General features: G+C 34.7%; 1 protein-coding gene, 1 long non-coding RNA gene and 1 other non-coding gene across 5 annotated transcripts in view; 2 read left to right on the top strand and 1 right to left on the bottom strand.

Moving 5' to 3' along the window:
- Positions 1 to 19,035, bottom strand: part of HOOK3 (hook microtubule tethering protein 3) — a 107,068-nt gene that overhangs the window by 50,888 nt on the left and 37,145 nt on the right. For all 3 annotated transcript variants that reach the window (XM_058290076.2, XM_058290077.2, XM_058290078.2), the window contains exons 7-11: positions 15,568 to 15,630; positions 14,081 to 14,164; positions 10,594 to 10,757; positions 6,809 to 6,949; positions 4,776 to 4,977 (exon numbers count right to left, since the gene is read on the bottom strand). In XM_058290076.2, coding sequence (XP_058146059.1) covers positions 4,776 to 4,977; positions 6,809 to 6,949; positions 10,594 to 10,757; positions 14,081 to 14,164; positions 15,568 to 15,630 — 654 coding nt within the window. The remainder of the gene's footprint in view (positions 1 to 4,775; positions 4,978 to 6,808; positions 6,950 to 10,593; positions 10,758 to 14,080; positions 14,165 to 15,567; positions 15,631 to 19,035) is intronic.
- The window catches only part of LOC131276605 (uncharacterized), a 110,515-nt gene that overhangs the window by 86,614 nt on the left and 4,866 nt on the right, over positions 1 to 19,035 (top strand). Inside the window, exon 2 of the long non-coding RNA XR_011647757.1 lies at positions 18,734 to 18,877. This is a non-coding gene — a long non-coding RNA (uncharacterized lncRNA). The remainder of the gene's footprint in view (positions 1 to 18,733; positions 18,878 to 19,035) is intronic.
- On the top strand, positions 6,229 to 6,300 carry TRNAG-CCC (transfer RNA glycine (anticodon CCC)). Its single transcript has one exon. It is a non-coding gene; the product is annotated as a tRNA-Gly (tRNA).

Raw genomic sequence — 19,035 nt, 5'->3', positions numbered from 1 at the left:
CTCAAATGTATATAATAAAACAGTCTAACACAGTGGAGAATGAGGAATAGAAACCTGCCCAGATACTACTGAGTTCCAAAACCAGAATCTTCTAGAATAATAACTTGAGATTACGTAAGAATCAGTAGGGCTTAAAACACTCATGCTATAAAACAAAAGCGATGCTAAGAGAAAAAATTCAATTACAAAGCTAAACTTTACAAGAAAGTAAGGAAACTCCTCAAGTTGGCTAAACCTGGAGCAGGAAGTTGGTGCACAAGTTAGGGGTTCATGGGGTACAACTGCCAATATCAGGAACCTAAGTATTTAGGTTTAATATTAATAGGAGACAGGTGGCTATTAAACCATCCTGGCTCTACAAGGTAGTGAGTCAGCAAAAGTTTAGGTTAAAAAAAAATCCACTGGTTGGCAAAAGTCAATAGAGGGAGGGAAGCAGCTGTGGCCCAATCAGCTGGGCTCCCATCTACCATAGGGGAGGCCCAGGGTTCATGTCCCAGGGCCTCCTTGTGAAGGCAGTCTCGCCCACATGCAGGAGAGCACCGCCTGGCCCGCAGATGCTGTGGAGAGCCAGCTCAGCAAGGTGATGCAACAAAAAAGGGAGACAAGCAAAAACACAGAAGAGTGCGCAGTGAATAGACACAGAGAGCAGACAGCAAGCAAGCAGCAAGGGGGGAGGGGAAATAAAATAAATGCAGACACAGAAGAATGCACAGCGAATAGACACGGAGAGCAGACAGCATGCATTAAAAAAAAAAAGCCACAGGGGGGATTAAAATAAAATTTTTAAAAAGTCAATAAAGAGAAACTTTTGTCTTAAAAAAAAAAGTAGCCTTTGAAAATTTGTAACCATAGTTGCTAATACATGGTTTTGGGTTTGAATTTTTACCACCTGCCTTATCTGGGTAACTGTAAGTCAAGCACTTAAAGTGGTCCTGTAGTTGGTAATGCTGTGGGAAATCTGGCATAAGCAAACACATATCCTGTCTGGAGGTCCCTCAATCCTGCTCCTCCAGGATTCCCAAAGATAAAGATGGGTCTAATGAAATAGCAAAATCCAGAATTATGAAGGACATAAAGAAGTAGCCCTAAGAACAGGGGTCAGCATAGTAACAGCAACAGCAATAAAAACAACAAAAGAGCAGAGTAAAACCCCACTGAATTCAGACTGGATTTATCAGATACGACACTTAATACTTCTAAAAAATTAGAGGAAATTTAATTATGAAAAGGAGTAAGAGATCATCAAAAGTGATCAGAGAGGATTGAAAAAGCACCCAAAGAGAATTTGTAAAAAGAAAATATTATCATTGAAAAATAAAGCAATACTGAACAGCAGATCAGACACAGGTAGAGAGAATGTATTATGTAGTTTTCCTACAATATTTCTTGGTGTAGATTTCCTATTATTTGTTTGTAATTCATTGTTAATTCTAAATCTCATGTCCGACATAGTTCTGAAAAATGTTCAGCCACCCTTTCCTTCAAATAATGCTTTACCCATTCTTTCTGTTTTTTCACTCTGGAGCTCCAATTAGAGAACTCATTTTATAGTCCATATTTTAAAATCTCATTTATAATTTCCATCTCTTTGAGCCACATTAATCATAGGTAATGTCTCAGACCATATTCTACTCATTTTCGTTAATTCTTTCAACTTTGCTGTATGCTTGAAAATTTTTATAAAATGTTAGGAAAAAATGTACACACAAAAAAAGCTACCACAGGGCTATTCTACTAAAACTTCAAGGAATGGAAAATTCTAGTCTAAGTTTGATGCCAAACAGACAAGGAAAGTGTGAGTTAGAAAATTTCAAGTGAATCATAGAGGCAAATAGTCCTAAGAAAAATAAACAATAGAAATATAACAATGTAAAAAAAAATACATTGTGATCTAGGTTGTTTCTCTACGGAATGAAAGGAAGGTTGAAACTTAGAAAACAATTAATATAACTTAATCCCCCATTCATAGAAAGGGGAAGAAGGGGAAGAAACGGGATTCTCAACACATTAGGAAAAGTAGTTGATTAAATTCAATTTCCACTTAAGATAAAAAACACGGAACAAATTAGGAATATGACAGAATTTCTTTATTCTGATAAAAGTTGTCTACCAAAAGCTACTGCAATCCTCATACTATATTGGTGAAACATTTAAAGCATTCTGTATAAAATCAACAGAAATAATTGGTTGCCGGCTATTATTGCTTCCATTCAAAATTGTCTTAAAGGTTAAAAAAAAAAAAGGTGTGGAGTAGCAAAAGAAAAAAAAACTGCTTTTCTTTGCACACAATGTGATTGCTAACAAAAGAATCTACAGACCTCACTAGAACTAAAACAAGAATTTGGTAAGATTGCAGAATCAATACATAAAAATTAATTTCATTTACACGGATCAGCAACAAACAGAAAATGTATCTCTTATTTGAATTTACAAAATTAATCAAAAACATAAAGTACCTAAAATATGTGCATTATCTTAAAAAAGAATATAACAAAACTTAAAGACACTGAAGATCTGAATAAATGGAGAAATTATGTTCATGGATAGGAAGATTGTCATAAAGATGTCAATTCTCCCCAAATTGATCAATAGATTCAATGCAATTCCAATTTCCAAAGGTATTTTTTAAAATAAAATTAATATTTTACTTAGATTGAAATAAACTGTATAAAATTGATTTTCTTTACCAAAAACCACCACAATATTTTTTTTTGTATTTTCCCTAGATTTTAGATGCAAAACAAAGGGCTAGGAATACACAAAATAATTTGACAAAGAGCAGGGTGTAGGAGTCTACACTACCAAACACCAAAATTACTAAAAATCTATAAAAAATAACATGTGGTATTGGTGTAGAAACAATTAGACCAATGGTACAGAAGAAACAAACCCACATATTAAATGGACACAAACCCATGTAGTGTAGACACAAGTCCACACATAACATGGAAATTTATTATGAGTACAGGCAGAATTTTACATCACTGCACAAGTGATAAATGGTGCTGGGTCAACTGGTTATCCCCATGGACAAAAAATGTATCGAATGGATCCCTACCCTCATATGGTACACAAAAATTAATTCCAGGTTGATTAAAGACTTAAATGTGCAAAACAAACTTTACATCTTTGTAAAGAGAATAGAGGAAATTAGACTTACATCCTCAGGTAGTATTGGGGGTTGAATTATGTGCCTCACAAAAGGTACGTTCAGGTTGCCACCCCTGATCCTATGGCTGTGAACCCATTTTATTAACAGGACCTCTGAAGATGTTATTAGTTCAGGTGTGCTCAAACTGAGTGACGGTGGGCCTTAATGTGGCTGAAGTCCTTATAAGCAAGCAGAGCCAGATATACCAGAGAGAGAAGAGCCACGGGGAGCATCTAGAAGCTGGAAGTCAATGGAACCCAGAAGAGAAAGGAGAAGTTGCCACCATGTACACGGCCATAAGACAGAAAAGCTAAGGAACCTTAACACTGCTGGGTAGCCCAAAGATACACCCTGTGAGGAAGCAGGCCTTCCAGCCTCTAAAACCATGAGACAATGAATTCCTGTTGTTAAGCCAACACATTGCATGGTATTTGTTTTAGCAGCTAGCAAACACAAACAAATAGGAAACAATTTCTTAAACAAGACATGAAAAGCACAATTTATCAATAAAAAGATTCTTAGAGTTCATTACATTAAAATGATCAACCTCAAAAAAAGGGGAAAAGGACAAATCACAGATTGGTAAGAGATAACTATAACATGTGGACCTGATACAATTAATATCTAGAACACATAAAGAACTTGTAATTGATAAGAAAAATAAACTAACTGAAAAAAATGAATAAGATGAAAATAAATTCAGAAAATAAAATTTACAAAAGAAATACAGTGAGTATATATATTTGTAATAAGGCAACACAATTTAAGATCAGAATGAGACACCATTTTATATTCCTCTAATTGGCAAAAATTAAAATCTGACAATATTGGTACTGGTGATGATGGGGAGCAATAGGAATGCCAACTGTTTCTTTGCAGGAACATAAATCGTGGTACAACCACTTTGGAGAACCATTTGTCAATACTTAATTACTTTGAAGATACTCTAAGGATGAAATTCCACAAAATTGTAAGACTTTCACACCTGCATAAAGGGGACATGTTCAATACTATTTATAGAGACATTTCTTGTAATATACATATCAAAAAAATGGAAACATCTTATACATCCGTCAGCAGGAGAATGGATAAATTGTGGTACAATAACTCAATGAGTTACTATACGGCAATGAAAATGAATGGAATAAAGCTATATATATTAACATAAATGGGTCACATATATGTTACTAAGTAAAAGAAAGTAAACGGCAGAAGAGTACTGTCAATATACCATTTACATAAAGTTTTGAAACATATAAAACAGCTATAAATATACATATATATAGCAAAAGTATAAAGAGATGCATGGGAATGATAACCACAAAACTGAGGACTGTGGTTACCTGTGATGAAGAGGCATATGCTAAATTTCTAAAGCGTGGATACTGTTTTATTCTTTCACTGTTTTGTATTTCCTAAATATTGTATAATAAATTAAAAATTAAGCAAATTAAAGGATTTGCTATAGAGATGAATCAATATAACCTCTGGATAAGACCTAAGTTTCATAGGTGAAAGAAAGAATACCATGAAAACAAAAACCAGTATTCTTGATAAGTGAGTGGTATAATGAACTTGCTTGAAAGCATCATTAATAAGCTTTGTTATTGTTTCTTATTTTTACCTGTCTCTTATAAGTCTCAAGTTGACTTCGCGCTGCATTGGCTTTTCTTAACTCTTCCTCTAGACTGACAGTGTTTTGCATATACATCGTATTCTTCTCTTCTAAAAGTTTAACTTGCCGCCTCAAATCACCGAGATCTTCTAGCTTCTTTTTATAGGATTCCACTTGGCCTTCTAGTTTAGCCACTTTATCAGAAGAATGTCTAAAATGCAATGGGAAATTTTAAAAATCAGACATGGCCACAGTTGTCAAGCTGTTACAGAAAGTGCGAAACCAAGAGGGATTGCTAGGAAACAACATATTCTAATGAAAGTGTTAAGACCAAAACTATAAAAGGTTAAGTGTTTGTGCAGGCTGAGAAATATGACCAAAATTACAGCTAAATGTATAATAAAGAATGTTACATAATTTAAAGAAAGCAAGTAGGAGGGGGTAGCCAGCAGAGCCAGATGTACCACAAATGAAATAAGTTCTGTAGTGTCCAAATGATTTGACAGTTAATACATTACTGGCCATAGGAAAGAACATCTGTTTCAGTGGAGTAGTGGGGAAGGAAGGACAATGGGAGATTTCAGTGGGTTGAGGTGAGAATGTATGTTCTTAACGTATTGAATCTAAAATGGATCTGGAGGGATGTAGAGAGAAGTAATCCACCCCCTGCCCCTTTTTTTAAAGATGAAAGAGACCTAAACATGTACATATGTTAAAGAAGGAATTTCAAGGTGAGAAGAGAAAGGATAATTGATATAACACAATCCCTGTCTCAGAAGAAGGGCTGAGACTCAGAGCACACATAAAGGGCACTGGATAGTAGGAAGAACAGTTTTATACTCTGGATTTCAAGGTGAGAAAGAGAAAGGATAATTGATATAATACTCAGCACACATGAAGGGCACTAGACAGGAGGAAGAATAGCTCTACACCCTAGAAACAAAAAAGAAAAGGTTAGGTAGGAATGCAGGGAAGTTTAAAGACACAGGAGATACAGGGTATGAAGAGTTCGATAAATCAAGGCCTTCTTTACCTGTGTAGTAGGAGATAAGGTCATCTGCAGAGACAGAAGGTGCAATGGGTGGGCCAACAGGTTAGAAGAGTTATGAAAACATGTAATAGCTTTGGGAGAAATGAGATGGAACTAACTACTGATGAATAGAAGGTTATTCCTGAGTTATGAACCTAGTGAAGAGTAGAGATAAACTGTGGTAGGTCAAAACTATTTAACTATGTGATTTTCTTCATTAGTGCTCATTATTCAAACAGCAAAAGCAGAAACTATAGAAGGCTGGAACGATCCAATAGAAGCTAGGAGATTATTCAAAAGTGGCTTAAAGGGGGGTGGAGGATGAAGTTCAAGCAGGTGAGCGCCTGCTTCCCACATACAAGATCCTGGGTTCAATGCCCACTACCTCCTAAAAACAAAGAAACAAACAAGAAAACAAACTCTCATTGGGGAGCGGGTGTAGCTCAGTGGTTGAGCACCTGCTTCCCGTGTATGAGGTCCTGGGTTCAATCCCCAGTACCTTCTTAAAAAAATGCTTAATGGAAAAACAAGGCAGCAAACATTAAGAGGTCCTTTGTAGAATAAAATAAAGAGTTTATATTAATCAACAGCAAGGAAATGAACTCTTGAGGGGTATGACAGTATCTGAGAAAAAGGAAGACTGGAGGCCTCTAAATTAAAGGCCAGAACAAAGAGATTAAAAATTTCAGTAGCTATAAGAGTATGAAGCAATGGCCAAAGATTAATTTTTATTCAATAAACACTTAATATAACACTTCTTTTCCAAATACTGTTCTAAGTGTTTACAAATATGAACTCATTTAATTCCTTATATAAACCTGAGGTAGACGTGTATTATTTCCATTTTAGAGATGAGAAAATGGTTACACAGAAGTTAAATAAATGTTAATATTGGGATTGCTCCCAGGTGGTTGGCTCTTAACCACTCTGTTCTCTCAGAGGTCCCAGCTGCAGAGTGGTTCTGGATGATGACGATGGCTCTGAAAGGCTACAGAGGTGGAAAATTGTTTACCTAAGAACATCTATTTCATCTTTTAGAGACTGGGCTTCATCTGCCAAAGTGGTTAGCTCATCATTCTGTTGCCGAAGTTCAGAGATTTCCTTTTCTAACTCCTCACAGCGTATTCGATAATCATCTTTGGCTGCTTCTAGCCTGTAAACAAAGCAAAAGAGACTAAGAATGCACTATTTATTGTCTAATAGTTCTTCTTAGAAGAGTAAAGGAAAATAAAAATATAAAGTATGAGAATAAACTTTTCTCGACATTGTCTCCTACTTTTGTGCCCATAAACTATAGTATCAGGCTTTTGAAAATGGATTCCACTATTCCAAGACTTTTGGAAAGGCAACAGTTGATTACCATTCCTCTATTCACAAAGTTAGACATCAAGTAATAGTTTTCTAAAATACTGCAGATATAATTTAAGTTTTATGTTTTGATTATGAAATTTACACGTTCCTTGTTGAAAATCTGGAAAATACAGAAAAGCAAGGAAAATAAAAACCATACATTAATCCAGAGGGATAACTATTGTTAAAATATTTGGAGTACATCTATTAATTTCTTGCAGACATATTTCTATTCAGATTTTTTTTCAAAATATGAATATACTTCCAATTCCTCATTTAACTAGATTTACTTATTTAAAAATGTATACTTTCTTATTACCTCACTCTTTGCCTTTTGTGACACAATTATTTTATCCAGTCAATAGTTTACTTTTAATTGTATTTATATAGATATTCAGTTTACAGACACTCTTAATGTTCATGTAATTGGTTAATCTTAAACTTTATAGTTTCTGATTTTACTGGATGCTTAGAAAGTTTTTCTTTCATGCTTTCATTTTCTCTTCGTACTTAAAAGGCTTCAATTTTAACCTTAAAGGTTTTATTTGCTTTGGGATATGATATAATATAGGAATTTAACTTTTCCTGCCAAAATGTCTACCAAATGTCCCCAAAACACTTAACAATCTAACCTTTCTCTTTGGCTTAGAAAATGTTGCCTTTATCATAAACCACATTTTTATGTATACCTGGATCTGTTTCTCAATCATATGTGCCACTGGCTTGTCTGTATTTTGCTGTTTCAGTACACGTTACTTTAATTAGCGTAGGCTTATAATATATCTCAACACTGGATATTGCAAGTGCTCCTCATTATACCTTGTTCTCAAAATGTTTTGAGTAATTCCTGTTTATTAATTCTATATGAACATAAAATTCAGATTGAAATCTAATTAAAATAATACAGTAATTTAAGGAATAACATTCTTATGTTCTAGAAACGTGAAAAAAAATCATATTCTCTCTCTCCATATATTAAAAAAAAAATTTACGTGTAAATTAGAAGTTTCATCACGTAAGTACCCTATATTACTTTCACTTTTTTATTAATAAATCAAAGTTTTTCTGATAATAATAATCTGTTATTGTTGGAAAAGCTTATGATCTATGCAAATATATCTTTTAGCTATCTTTCCTTTGTTAAACTTTTGTTGTTTCTAAGAACTTTTTAATTGAGTCTCTTACATTTTCTAGGTAGACAAAAATATTATCTACTAAAAATGAACACTTAGTTTTCACCTTTCTAATATTTTCAACTCCTTTCTAATTCATTTTCTAGAAGTAATAGCAACAGGTAAAGTTAAATAGCAACTGTGTAACAGGCAATGTTCTCAGTACTTTAGATATACTAACTCATTTAATCCTCACAAAAACTGTAGAAGGTAGAAAATAAAATAATATTGCACCATTTATATTGAGAAAGAGAGGTATGCCCAACCTTACATAGTTAAGCCAGGATTTTTAGAATGTCTAGAAAAAATATCAAATAATAAATACTCATCATCTTATTGTTAACATTAACAGGAATTTCACATGCCAAGATTATTTTATAGTTTCCTTTCTCCTTTAATTCATGGTTTGAAGGAGCTACAATAATAGATTTAATAGTTATTGTAATAGGTTAATATTCAACAGGTTAACAAACCTGGGGTAAAGTTTATTTTAATATAGTGCTGGACTCCATTTGCTACTATTTTAGGATTGTTTAAAAAGAAACACCCATAAATGAGATGGTACTTTTCTTTAAAAAAAGTTTTTTTGTTGTTGGCTTTGGTACAAGGGAGGAGAAAGGGGAGGTAAATTCTGATGGTTAAGCTGTTATTGTCTGAAATGTTAGACTTAATTTCTCTTTTATCACCAACTTTTTACTTTTAAATATTTTAAATTTATAAATAATTTTAAAGAAGAGTACAATGAATACACTTGAATACCCTTCACTGAGATTCAACCTCTGTTAATATTTTGTCATTCTCTCTCTCTCTTGCTTCCTATATATATATCCATAAAATACATACAAGCATTTTTGGGGAACCATCTGCAAGTCAACTACAAAGGTCTTAATGCTTCTTCTCTAAATACTCTGGCAAAAATATCGTTATCATATCCAAGGCAATTAATTCAATATCATCAAAATACAGTCCATATAAAAATTTCTCCAAATGTAGCAAAAATGTACTTTATAGCTCCTTCTCTCCACCCTCATCCAAAATCCAATGAAAGTTTATACATTATTTTCAGTTTTAAATTTCTTTTGATTCTCTGCTTTGTTTTTGTTTTTATAACATTGACTTTTTAGAATAGTCCAGGCCATCTTATAAGATATGCCTTATTCTGGTTATTTCCTCATGATTAAATTCAGGTAAAATATTTGGCAAAAATATTACATAGGTGATGTGTATTTTTCACAGTATTGTGTCAGGAGGCACATAATGACAGAGTGTCCTATTAGTGGCATTGCTAAGTTTGATAATTTGGTTAAGACAGTGACTGCAAAATGTCTCCATTGAAAAGATAAATTTTCTCCTTTTAAATTAAAAGTTATCTATCAAACTTAATTCTGAAAAAAATTTAATATAAAGAATAAACTGAAGCACACTGTAATAAAGATGAACCAGAAGCATATGACTATTAAATAATTAAAAATACTTAGATATACAAATATATAGTACTGATTTTCTGATATAATTCTTTATGAACTTTTGTATTTATTTTCTGATATTAAGGTGCTTTACAAGGTTCCTATTTGAAGGTGTCCTTTTCTGTTAGTCTAGCCAAGGCCAGGTATTTTAGCGAGCTTTTTGTTTGTTTCTTTTAGACTGTGAGTCCTCCGATTTTGTGGTTTCCCTGAAGGACACCAAATTTCTTTTTTCTTCCACCATCCAATTGCCAAAAGGCCTTCCTTCCTCACTTTTGGCCTTTTACTCCTCCAGAAGATATGTGTTTGAAGACTGTCCTTTAAATCAGCTTCTCTCTTTAAATAATGTTTGTCTTTGTAAATCCTGTACCTCTTCTGTTACAGTGTGCCTGGATCACTCTTTCCGGTGATCACTTCAACTCACCCTTCAAGCCCCCTCAATAGTGTTCCTCCTCTGTCTTTCCCATTTTTTTTTTTTTTTTCAGCCTGAAAAGTTCCTGGGCAAGGTTGGGAGAGGGGTGGGCATTTAGATGCAGAGCTGGTATTTGTTGTTGTTTTTTTTACCTTTGACTCAAAATTATTTTGCAGCTTGGGCATTCTGTCGTCAAATAATGTTCAAAGTATAGTTTTGGTAAAATTTCTCCTAAGTGTAAGGTTATTTCATGTTGCATGAGGTGGAAATTTTTGGAAGTTGTTTATTATACAGCTTCCTTTGTCTGCACCTACCCAAAAATCTTAACACTAAATTCTTGACTTCAAATGACAGTTACCAAATTTCTAAAATTTAGATTTTAATTTAAGTGGTCTTTTACCTGAATGTTTCTTCTTGGAGTTGTTCTAACTGAGTTTGGAGCTGCAGATGCCTTCTTCCTGCTGGGCTATTAGGATCTTCAATAGAATCAGATTGATTGAGTCTTTCCATTAATATCTGATTCTCTGCCAACAAACTACTTTTTTCCTCTTGCAATGCTGCAACCTGTTAAAATTTGAGTAGCATTTATTTCTTCCAATTACACCAGCATCAATTCAATCATGCTTGTAAATTATTATTATGAAATAAAGTGTGTTTTAATAAAGTACAATCTACTTTCACTTAAAACAGTTACATTATTTTGGAATACTGTACTGGCAGAGCAATATGTAGGAGTAAGCAAGAATTCATGATTTATTTTATATTTGAATAGATAATTAACCAAAAAAGATACATGGGTAGTAAATAAGTACAGGAAAAGGTGTTCACCATTAGTCATTAAGGAAATGCAAATTAAAATCAGGACACCGCCACTAAAATGGTTAAAATTAAAAAGATGACCACATCAAGCACTGAAGATATAGAAGTTATATATAATTCTTACACTTTCAGTGGGAATGTAAAATGTTTCAACCACTTTTGAAAAGAGCCTGGCATTTTCTTAAAAATTTAAATGTGTAACTCCCAAACGAACCAGCCCCACCACTCCTAGATATTTACCCAAGAGAAAGAAAGGCAAATGTCCAAAGACTGATAAATAAAAAAGAACCAATTAATTGATAGTGACAATTCGGATGAATCTCAAAATAATGAAAGAAGCCAGACAAAAAAACAGAGTACATACTATAGGATTCCTTTTATACACAATTCTAGAAAATACAAGTTAACCTATAGTGATAGAAAGCAATCAGTGGTTTCCTGGGGGACTATGCCAGGGGTGGGAGGGGAGAGGGTGGGGTGAGCGGGTAGGGGTTATTACAAAGAGGCACAAGAAACTTCTGGGGTGATGAGTTCATTCTATTGATTGGGGTGATGGTTTTACACTATGCCAAAATATGTCAAAATTTTATTTAAATATGCATTTTATTTTATGTCTATATTTCAATAAAGCTGTAAAACGAAAGTTACCTGATATCTCTTATTTCCCTTTCCTCCCCCAATTTCTCTTGAACTCATTCCAGTCAAGCTACTGAAACCTACTATTGGGGGGGAAAAAAAAAAGCAGAGACAGTCCCTACTCTGGTTTATATTCTAAACAAATCATAGTAAATATATAAACAAAACCAAATCATATTAAACAAGTATATTAATAAATATACTCACAAAATAGAATGAAAAGCACAACACAGAAAGTTAAAAAAAAAGAGTAAAAGAAGAGAATGTATTTTGGATTGACTGACCGTGGAAGACCTTTCTGAGGAGGCCTAAAATAGGCCTGGCATATCTAAATGTCCAATAAATAGACATGTCTAAGATAAATCAGGTAATTTTGAGCTGAGATTGGATGACAAGAAGAGCCAGCCATTAAGCGACTGCTCCACCACAGAAGGGACTCTGGTTCCCTACTTGGTAAGACGAAAACATTAGTGGCCCTACCCTTCCTCTAGCTCCCCAGCTCCCTTCTGCTTCTCAACCTCTGTCATCATACCTTCACTTTTACAATAACATTTCTCAGAGGACAATTTAAGTGCTAAAAAGCAATAAGGTTGACAGATTATTACACTGAAGTTTATGCTATTATGATTGTGTTAATACTGTTTTCTGAAGAGCCAAGTATATTGTTCTCTTCTCATCTCTCTGCAATCCTGCCATTCACGTTGTAATCTGTCTACACTAGGAATCTAGGGAATGGCAAACTTTTTAATGAAGGATCAAAGAGTAAATATTTTGGTCTCTTTTGTAATTACTCAATTCTGCCACTGTAGCATGAAAGCAGCCATAGACAGCACACAAATGACCTTGTCTGTATTTATTTACAAAAACAGATGGTGAGTTATAGATTGCCATCCTGGTCTAAAGCTTTAACAGTAAATTGCCAAAGACATTTTCAAAGATAACATTTACATCCTGCTTGTAAAAATAAAGTCAACCCTCATTTATTATTATAATGCTTAGCATCTACTGCTCAATTCTGAAATTTGAAAACCAATTGTTATTCTTACTTTTACATTATGACTGCAAAATTATTATTTACTACATACCCTAAAAGTGGGCTCTGATTACACTTCCATATCTAATGTAATGACCAATTCCCATGCCTTTCAGAGCACAATACTTCTAGCATAAAATATTATGAGCCCTATATACCCATCACCAGCTTTAATAAATAACAAAACGTATGGCCAATTAGGTCTCATCTGCAATTCCTGCCACTTACCTCCATACTATAAAGTAAATTGCAGCCCTCTTTCTTATTTGTGAGAGTTCCTCAACTTTATTGTACTGAGTTTTTTATTTTGACAATTGTTCTATTTTTAATTTAAATGTTTCTTGATCTCTGATTTTTTCCTTTTTAAGATAGCATCCTACTTTTATTTTATAGATGCAATAGCTTCACTAATTTCACTGAGAGTATTAACTAGATTTAAAAAAACACAAAACTTCTTTCCTCAAGATTTCTTTACTTCTTCTAGGACTAGTTTTTTATCTTGATATTTTTTTCTTTTGTAATACAGACTTTTCTTACATTCAAGAATTAGTCAACAGGAAGAGTAACAAGAGGCTGGGCATTCATGGGCTTCACTTTAGGGCATATCCACAAGAAACTGACCTTTATCTAAATTTGAGAACCCAGAAATGCCAGAATGAAAAAGAATTTACCCTGCAGTACTAACGCCCACTCTAACCTCCCTAGTACACCTGCTTAATTTCTTTAGAGAAGAATCCTGATTCTGAGTCTGGCTATTGGCCAGTCCATTCTGCAGTGGGTAAACAGGGTTGAAGGGGCTAAACTATTCCATATAATGCCCCTGGGGTTCTGCTAGAGCAGCACCATCCACCCCCACGCTGTGGGTATTCTTGACCACTGCCTTCTTTGATCCTTTTAGCCTTTCAGAACTTTTCCAACTGCCTTTTGGCTTTCAGAGATTGATAAAGACGAGTGGTGTGCTGGAGCTAGCTAGTCTTAAGCTTGATTGTTAAATATTCAGAGTCTTTGTGAGTTGGCTGTTAAACCATTAGTAACTTAAAAATGGCCACTGTGAGAGTATTTATAATGTGGAAATCAGTAAATACTATACATCAGGGCTAATTTCCCCCACCCCAACTGAAAACCAGTTTACCAGTATACCAGACTTCTATTTGCTATCTTTGCTGTTTCTTCTTTTCTTATGGGTTCACACCATTTAAATTCATTTATTATATATAATTTTCATGGGGTTACAGGAAGGAAAGGATAGTATCCTTGCTCTACTATCTTTAATAAGAAATCAGTTTTCCTCATTTTTTTTTTTCTTTAAGGTTGCATTTTGGTCAAACTGTACTGTATAGTAGAATTCAGCACATTTGGGGGTATTTCAAATATGTAGTACATTGAACAGACAGCTTACCTGCATATCCAATTCATGGCATCTTTGAGCGATTTCTTCTTTTGCTGACAAAGCTTCATTCAATTCCTCTGTAGTTTTCTTCAACTAGTTAGAAACACAGAGATACAATTAACATTTCAATATAGCAACAATTATTAATTTCATATGTTTTCTCCACGAAAACTTTCACATTTCCTCCCCCTTTTTAGGCCAAGATGGGAGGTGGGAGGGATGTGTGTGTCTGCAGTAGGGGGCTTAGAGACTCAAGAATCCTTCTGTAAGAGTCACCAAAAGGCACTTATAAACTTGAATTTCTTTTAGTCCTATATCTTGTCTTCTTTCCTTTGAAATGGACTCTTCGCTACATCAAATTTTCTTAAACATCATTTAAAAAAATGTTTAATTCGGGCTACTTGGTTCTTGGTAATGTTGATTCTATGTCAGTTGTGACACTTTACCTTGGCAAAGTACATATGGGCTATAGGAAAGGGGGTTTCAATTGTTAAAATATATATCTAGTGCATTTTCAACAAATTTTTCAGTCATCTTAAACCTTTATACAATTTGTATACCCCCATTTTCAAAATAAAAGATTTTTATTATTCTGATTCTCGACATAAATCAAGCATTTTTTATTTGTTTCCCATTGTTATATAACCCTAAATCCAGAGTATGGGAAAAAAACCAGCTTAAAATAAAATTTGTCTATTCATTTCATGTAACCAAACATCTGTGTAATATAGATACAAAAAAAAAAATGCATAATGCATTCAGGGTTACAAATTTAAAATAAAACACCACAAAGTAAGAAAAAGACAAATGACAACTTGGTTAAGACTATAGCATATGCAGAGATTTTTCTGCAAAACCATAGGGAAGAAGTGAGAGAAGATAAAGAATATAAAGACTTCTTGCCTTGGAAAAGATGTCCCAGAAAATTGAAGATAGAAACTGACAATGTAACAAACAGTATTTTACCAAGAAACAGTCATTAAAATTATAAAATAGCTCTGTTAAAATCATAAGTATACATTGTAGAGTTCTTTAAAAATAGAGTAATTTCCTTAATGCATTTAAATATCTCCTGACAGATTATTTCACTAGTTCACAAAGATGAAGGTTAGGGTAACGGAAACAGATTCCATTGAAGAAAAAAGTGAAATACAAGATAAAATAGATATTCTGCATTATAAGTAAATCATAAGATTAAATATATGCCATTTTCTAGGAATGCATCTATTACTAGAATACATGAATTAAAGCTATTTAAAGAAGTCAATTTATTTTAAAGGAGGTTACATAACAGATGCTTACATTTAATGATAAATGTGTAGCACCCATTAATAAGATGACTGTTTACGTTCTTAAATTTTAGGTAAAATATAAAGTTTTAGAGAATTGCATCAATATATCCCATAAGAAATTTCAACCAAAACATTCTTTTCACCAATATCGAGAGTTTATCCTTTTCAATCATCATGCACACAAACTCATGCAAAATTAGATACCTGGCGATCAAGGTCAACATAGGCATCATTTCCAACAGAGACGGGGGATTCTTTACTCATCAGCTGAAATTAAGATTTAAGTGATTATAACTTTGAGATAAAGAAGACATTCTACGTAAAAAAACAAAACAAATGTCCAGCCATGATATAATTACAAAAATCAAAATGAAACACTAACGTAAAAAGGAACATTTTCTTATATATTAAAGCTTTTCATTTTGGAACTTCTTTTACTCCAAGGTAATGCTTTCATTTAAAATTAGAGGCCTAAAATCTGGAGCCCATTTTCATTATAGGCCCAGTCATAAGAATCAAGTATTATTTATTCTTATCAGTAAAAAAATGTCTAAGTTAAAAATATGGCTAGGTATTAAAAAATATGACTTTTCAGTAACAATACCTGTTTATTTCCAAAGGATAAACATGGGCAAGATCGATATTAGCTGAAGTTTAATGGCTAATGTGTAATGATCCACAGGCACACAGATCTATGACTTCGTCTCTCTATCCATTGTAGTGCAAAAGGAGAAGATCCAAAGGGTGTGTGAAGGGGTGGGGGGAGAAGGGGCTAGAATTCTCATTGTGCCAAATGTCAGGGGCAGACTCAAATGGTTCTACTGTTTATGTTCTGTGTGAAGGCCAAAAGGGAGAGGACCAATTAGAAGTGTGGGGAGAGAATGTTGAGAGCCCTTGTGATGTCAGCCTTCACTCTATTCTATAGAGAAATGAAATGTTACATTCAGCTGTACCTTCTTTCTTTATATCAGTGGTTCTCAAAGTGAGGTTCCCAAACTTTGCCTGGGAACTTTTCAGAAATACAATTTTGTGAAGGCTCACCATAGAATTACTAAACCGGAAACTCTGAAGTTGGGGCCCAGTAATATATTTAGTAAGTTCCCTGGGTGATTCTGATGCACACTGAACTTTGAGAAGATCTACTTGATATTAAACTAATGAAAAGAGCTGTAAGTCTCTTTACACAATTAGGGGTGAGAAAAATCTCAGGAAGACTGAAAAAATACTGGCTTTAATTCTTTTGGTTTTAAAGCTTTTATTTTTTATTTCTCTCCCCTCCCCACTCCCCACCTCCCCCCAGTTGTCTGCTCTCTGTGTCCATTCACTGTGTGTTCTTCTGTGTTTGCTTGTATTCTTGTCAGCAGTACGGGGAATCTGTATCTCTTTTTGTTGCATCATCTTGCTGTGTCAGCTCTCCGTGTGTGCAGCACCACTTCTGGGCAGGCTGCACTTTTTTCACGCAGGGCGGCTCTAGTTATGGGGCACATTCCTTGCACGTGGGGCTTCCCTATGCGGGGACACCCCTGCATGGCATGGCACTCCTTGCAGGCATCATCACTGTGTGTGGGCCAGCTCACTACATGGGCCAGGAGGCCCTAGGTTTGAACTCTGGACCTCCCATGAGGCAGGAGGATGCTTTATCAGTTGAGCCAAATCTGCTTCCCTGGCTTTAATTCTTGTTTTTATTGTGAGAATATATAAAAAGATGTTTTTTAAAAAATACCTTTTTTTCCAATTGAAAAAAACGATACCCATTGTAGAGAAGGTAAAATTTAGTAAAAAATATTTTCTAAAAAACACTACTATTCTACCATTCAGAAATGACCACTTTTGTAGTTCTGAATTATTTGATTTAAGAAGCTATCAGTGGGAAGCAGAATTGCCCCAGTGGTCAGGGCGTCTGTCTACCACATGGGAGGTCCGCGGTTCAAACCCTGGGCCTCCTTGACCCGTGTGGAGCTGGCCCATGCGCAGCGCTGATGCGCGCAAGGAGTGCGCCCCATAAGGAGAGCTGCCCAGTGCGAAAGAAAGTGCAGCCTGCCTAAGAATGCGCTGCCCACACGGAGAACTGACACAACAAGAAGAAACACAGATTCCTGTGCCACTGACAACAACAGAAGTGGACAAAGAAGATGCAGCAAATGGACACAGAGAACAGACAATCGGGATGGGGGGGAAGGGGAGAGAAATAAATAAATAATCTTTTTTTTTTTTTAAAAAAGAAGCTATCAGTGCCTACCATGGGTCCAGCACTGTTCATGTAATAAAGAAATCAATAGATAAAGGTTGTGAAAGAATATTCAAAAGCGATGCATGTAACTCAGATGGGAGTGGTAGAAGGGAGATGTATTTTCTTCTTGTTTTCTCCTTTTCCCACTGTTACAGTTTAGTTCTTACAATACAGCACCACCTCCAAAATAAAAATCCAGGTATCCCATCTGTGATACAATCTTCCTTCATTCTAGGTCTCAGTCAATCCTGTCGAACATCTGCTCAATCTCACTGAAGCTTCCAGGCCCCATACCTCTCTACTTTATCCCTACTTTGCAGTCATAGCCCATCATTCTTATGTTCACCTTCTTTTCCGACTTAGCTTAAACTCTAGTGACCACCAGTTGGCTTTGCCTTACATTTACTCTCCTTTCTTATGCTAACAATATCTTGATCTTATTTCGGGAATAACCTCTTCCCTACTTTAGATTCTGCAGTTGATGATTTATTTAATCAGTTTCTTTTCTATCCACCCTAGGTTTCATGAACTATTACTCTGATGACTTGCCATTATCTCATTTTCTCTTCTAACCAAATTTCTTCTTGTGGGCAAAAATCCCAATCCAAGATCAATACATCTAGCTATATCTTCTGGACATATATCCTGACTGCTACTGCTGAGAGTAAAAAAAAAAAAAAAGCCAGTATCATTATTAATGTATACTTTCCAATTTTGCCTGGGCCTTTGAAGCTGCCCTAAAGAAAGGTGTGCTTCTCCAATCAGCAGTCTTCTTTATTCAATATAGCGCAGTGGTTAGATCTGAATCCTAGCTCTGCCATTTATTCTACTTGTTTGACTTTGAGCAACTTATTCTAATTCTCTTTTGCTTCAGTTTCCTCTTTTATAAATTGGGGGAAATAACAGTGTACAACTCACAGGCTTGCAGTAGGTTAACAATGCAATGTGTTTATTGAGGGCCAGCACTACTTAGCACATAGCAGGTGCCAGATAAATGTTTGCTACTACTATTATTAGTACATATCTTTTTTTTTGGATTTCCTTAGGATAAATTTGTACAAGTGGATTTGCAGGATCAATTAGAGTAAAGCAGAACTGTCATGGCTCCCTTATTCATTTCCTGTTTTTGCTTAAAAACAGAATCCTCAAATTTTGTCTAAGTCTGTGATCACCTGGAAAAAGACTACATTCTCCAGTCTCCCTATGTTGGCTCTGTGAATTAGTTCTGGCAAATGGAATATAGGTAGAAATGTGAATTTCGGGATGTTTCCTTAAAGACAGCAGGTAATTATTCCTTCAATCTTTAATGCTGACTAGTATGTGAATGTGATAGCTGGAGTTTAAGAAGCCATAACTGGACTACCACACGATATTCTCATATTATGGATGTCAGAGCAGTGAGACAGAAAAAGTCATGTCTCTAATGCCTACAGAACTTCCAC

The sequence above is a fragment of the Dasypus novemcinctus genome, chromosome 29 (assembly GCF_030445035.2).
Source record: "Dasypus novemcinctus isolate mDasNov1 chromosome 29, mDasNov1.1.hap2, whole genome shotgun sequence".
Taxonomy (NCBI): Eukaryota; Metazoa; Chordata; class Mammalia; order Cingulata; family Dasypodidae; genus Dasypus; species Dasypus novemcinctus.
The sequence above is the reverse complement of the archived record's forward strand: the minus strand, read 5'-3'. Positions and strand labels throughout refer to the sequence as shown.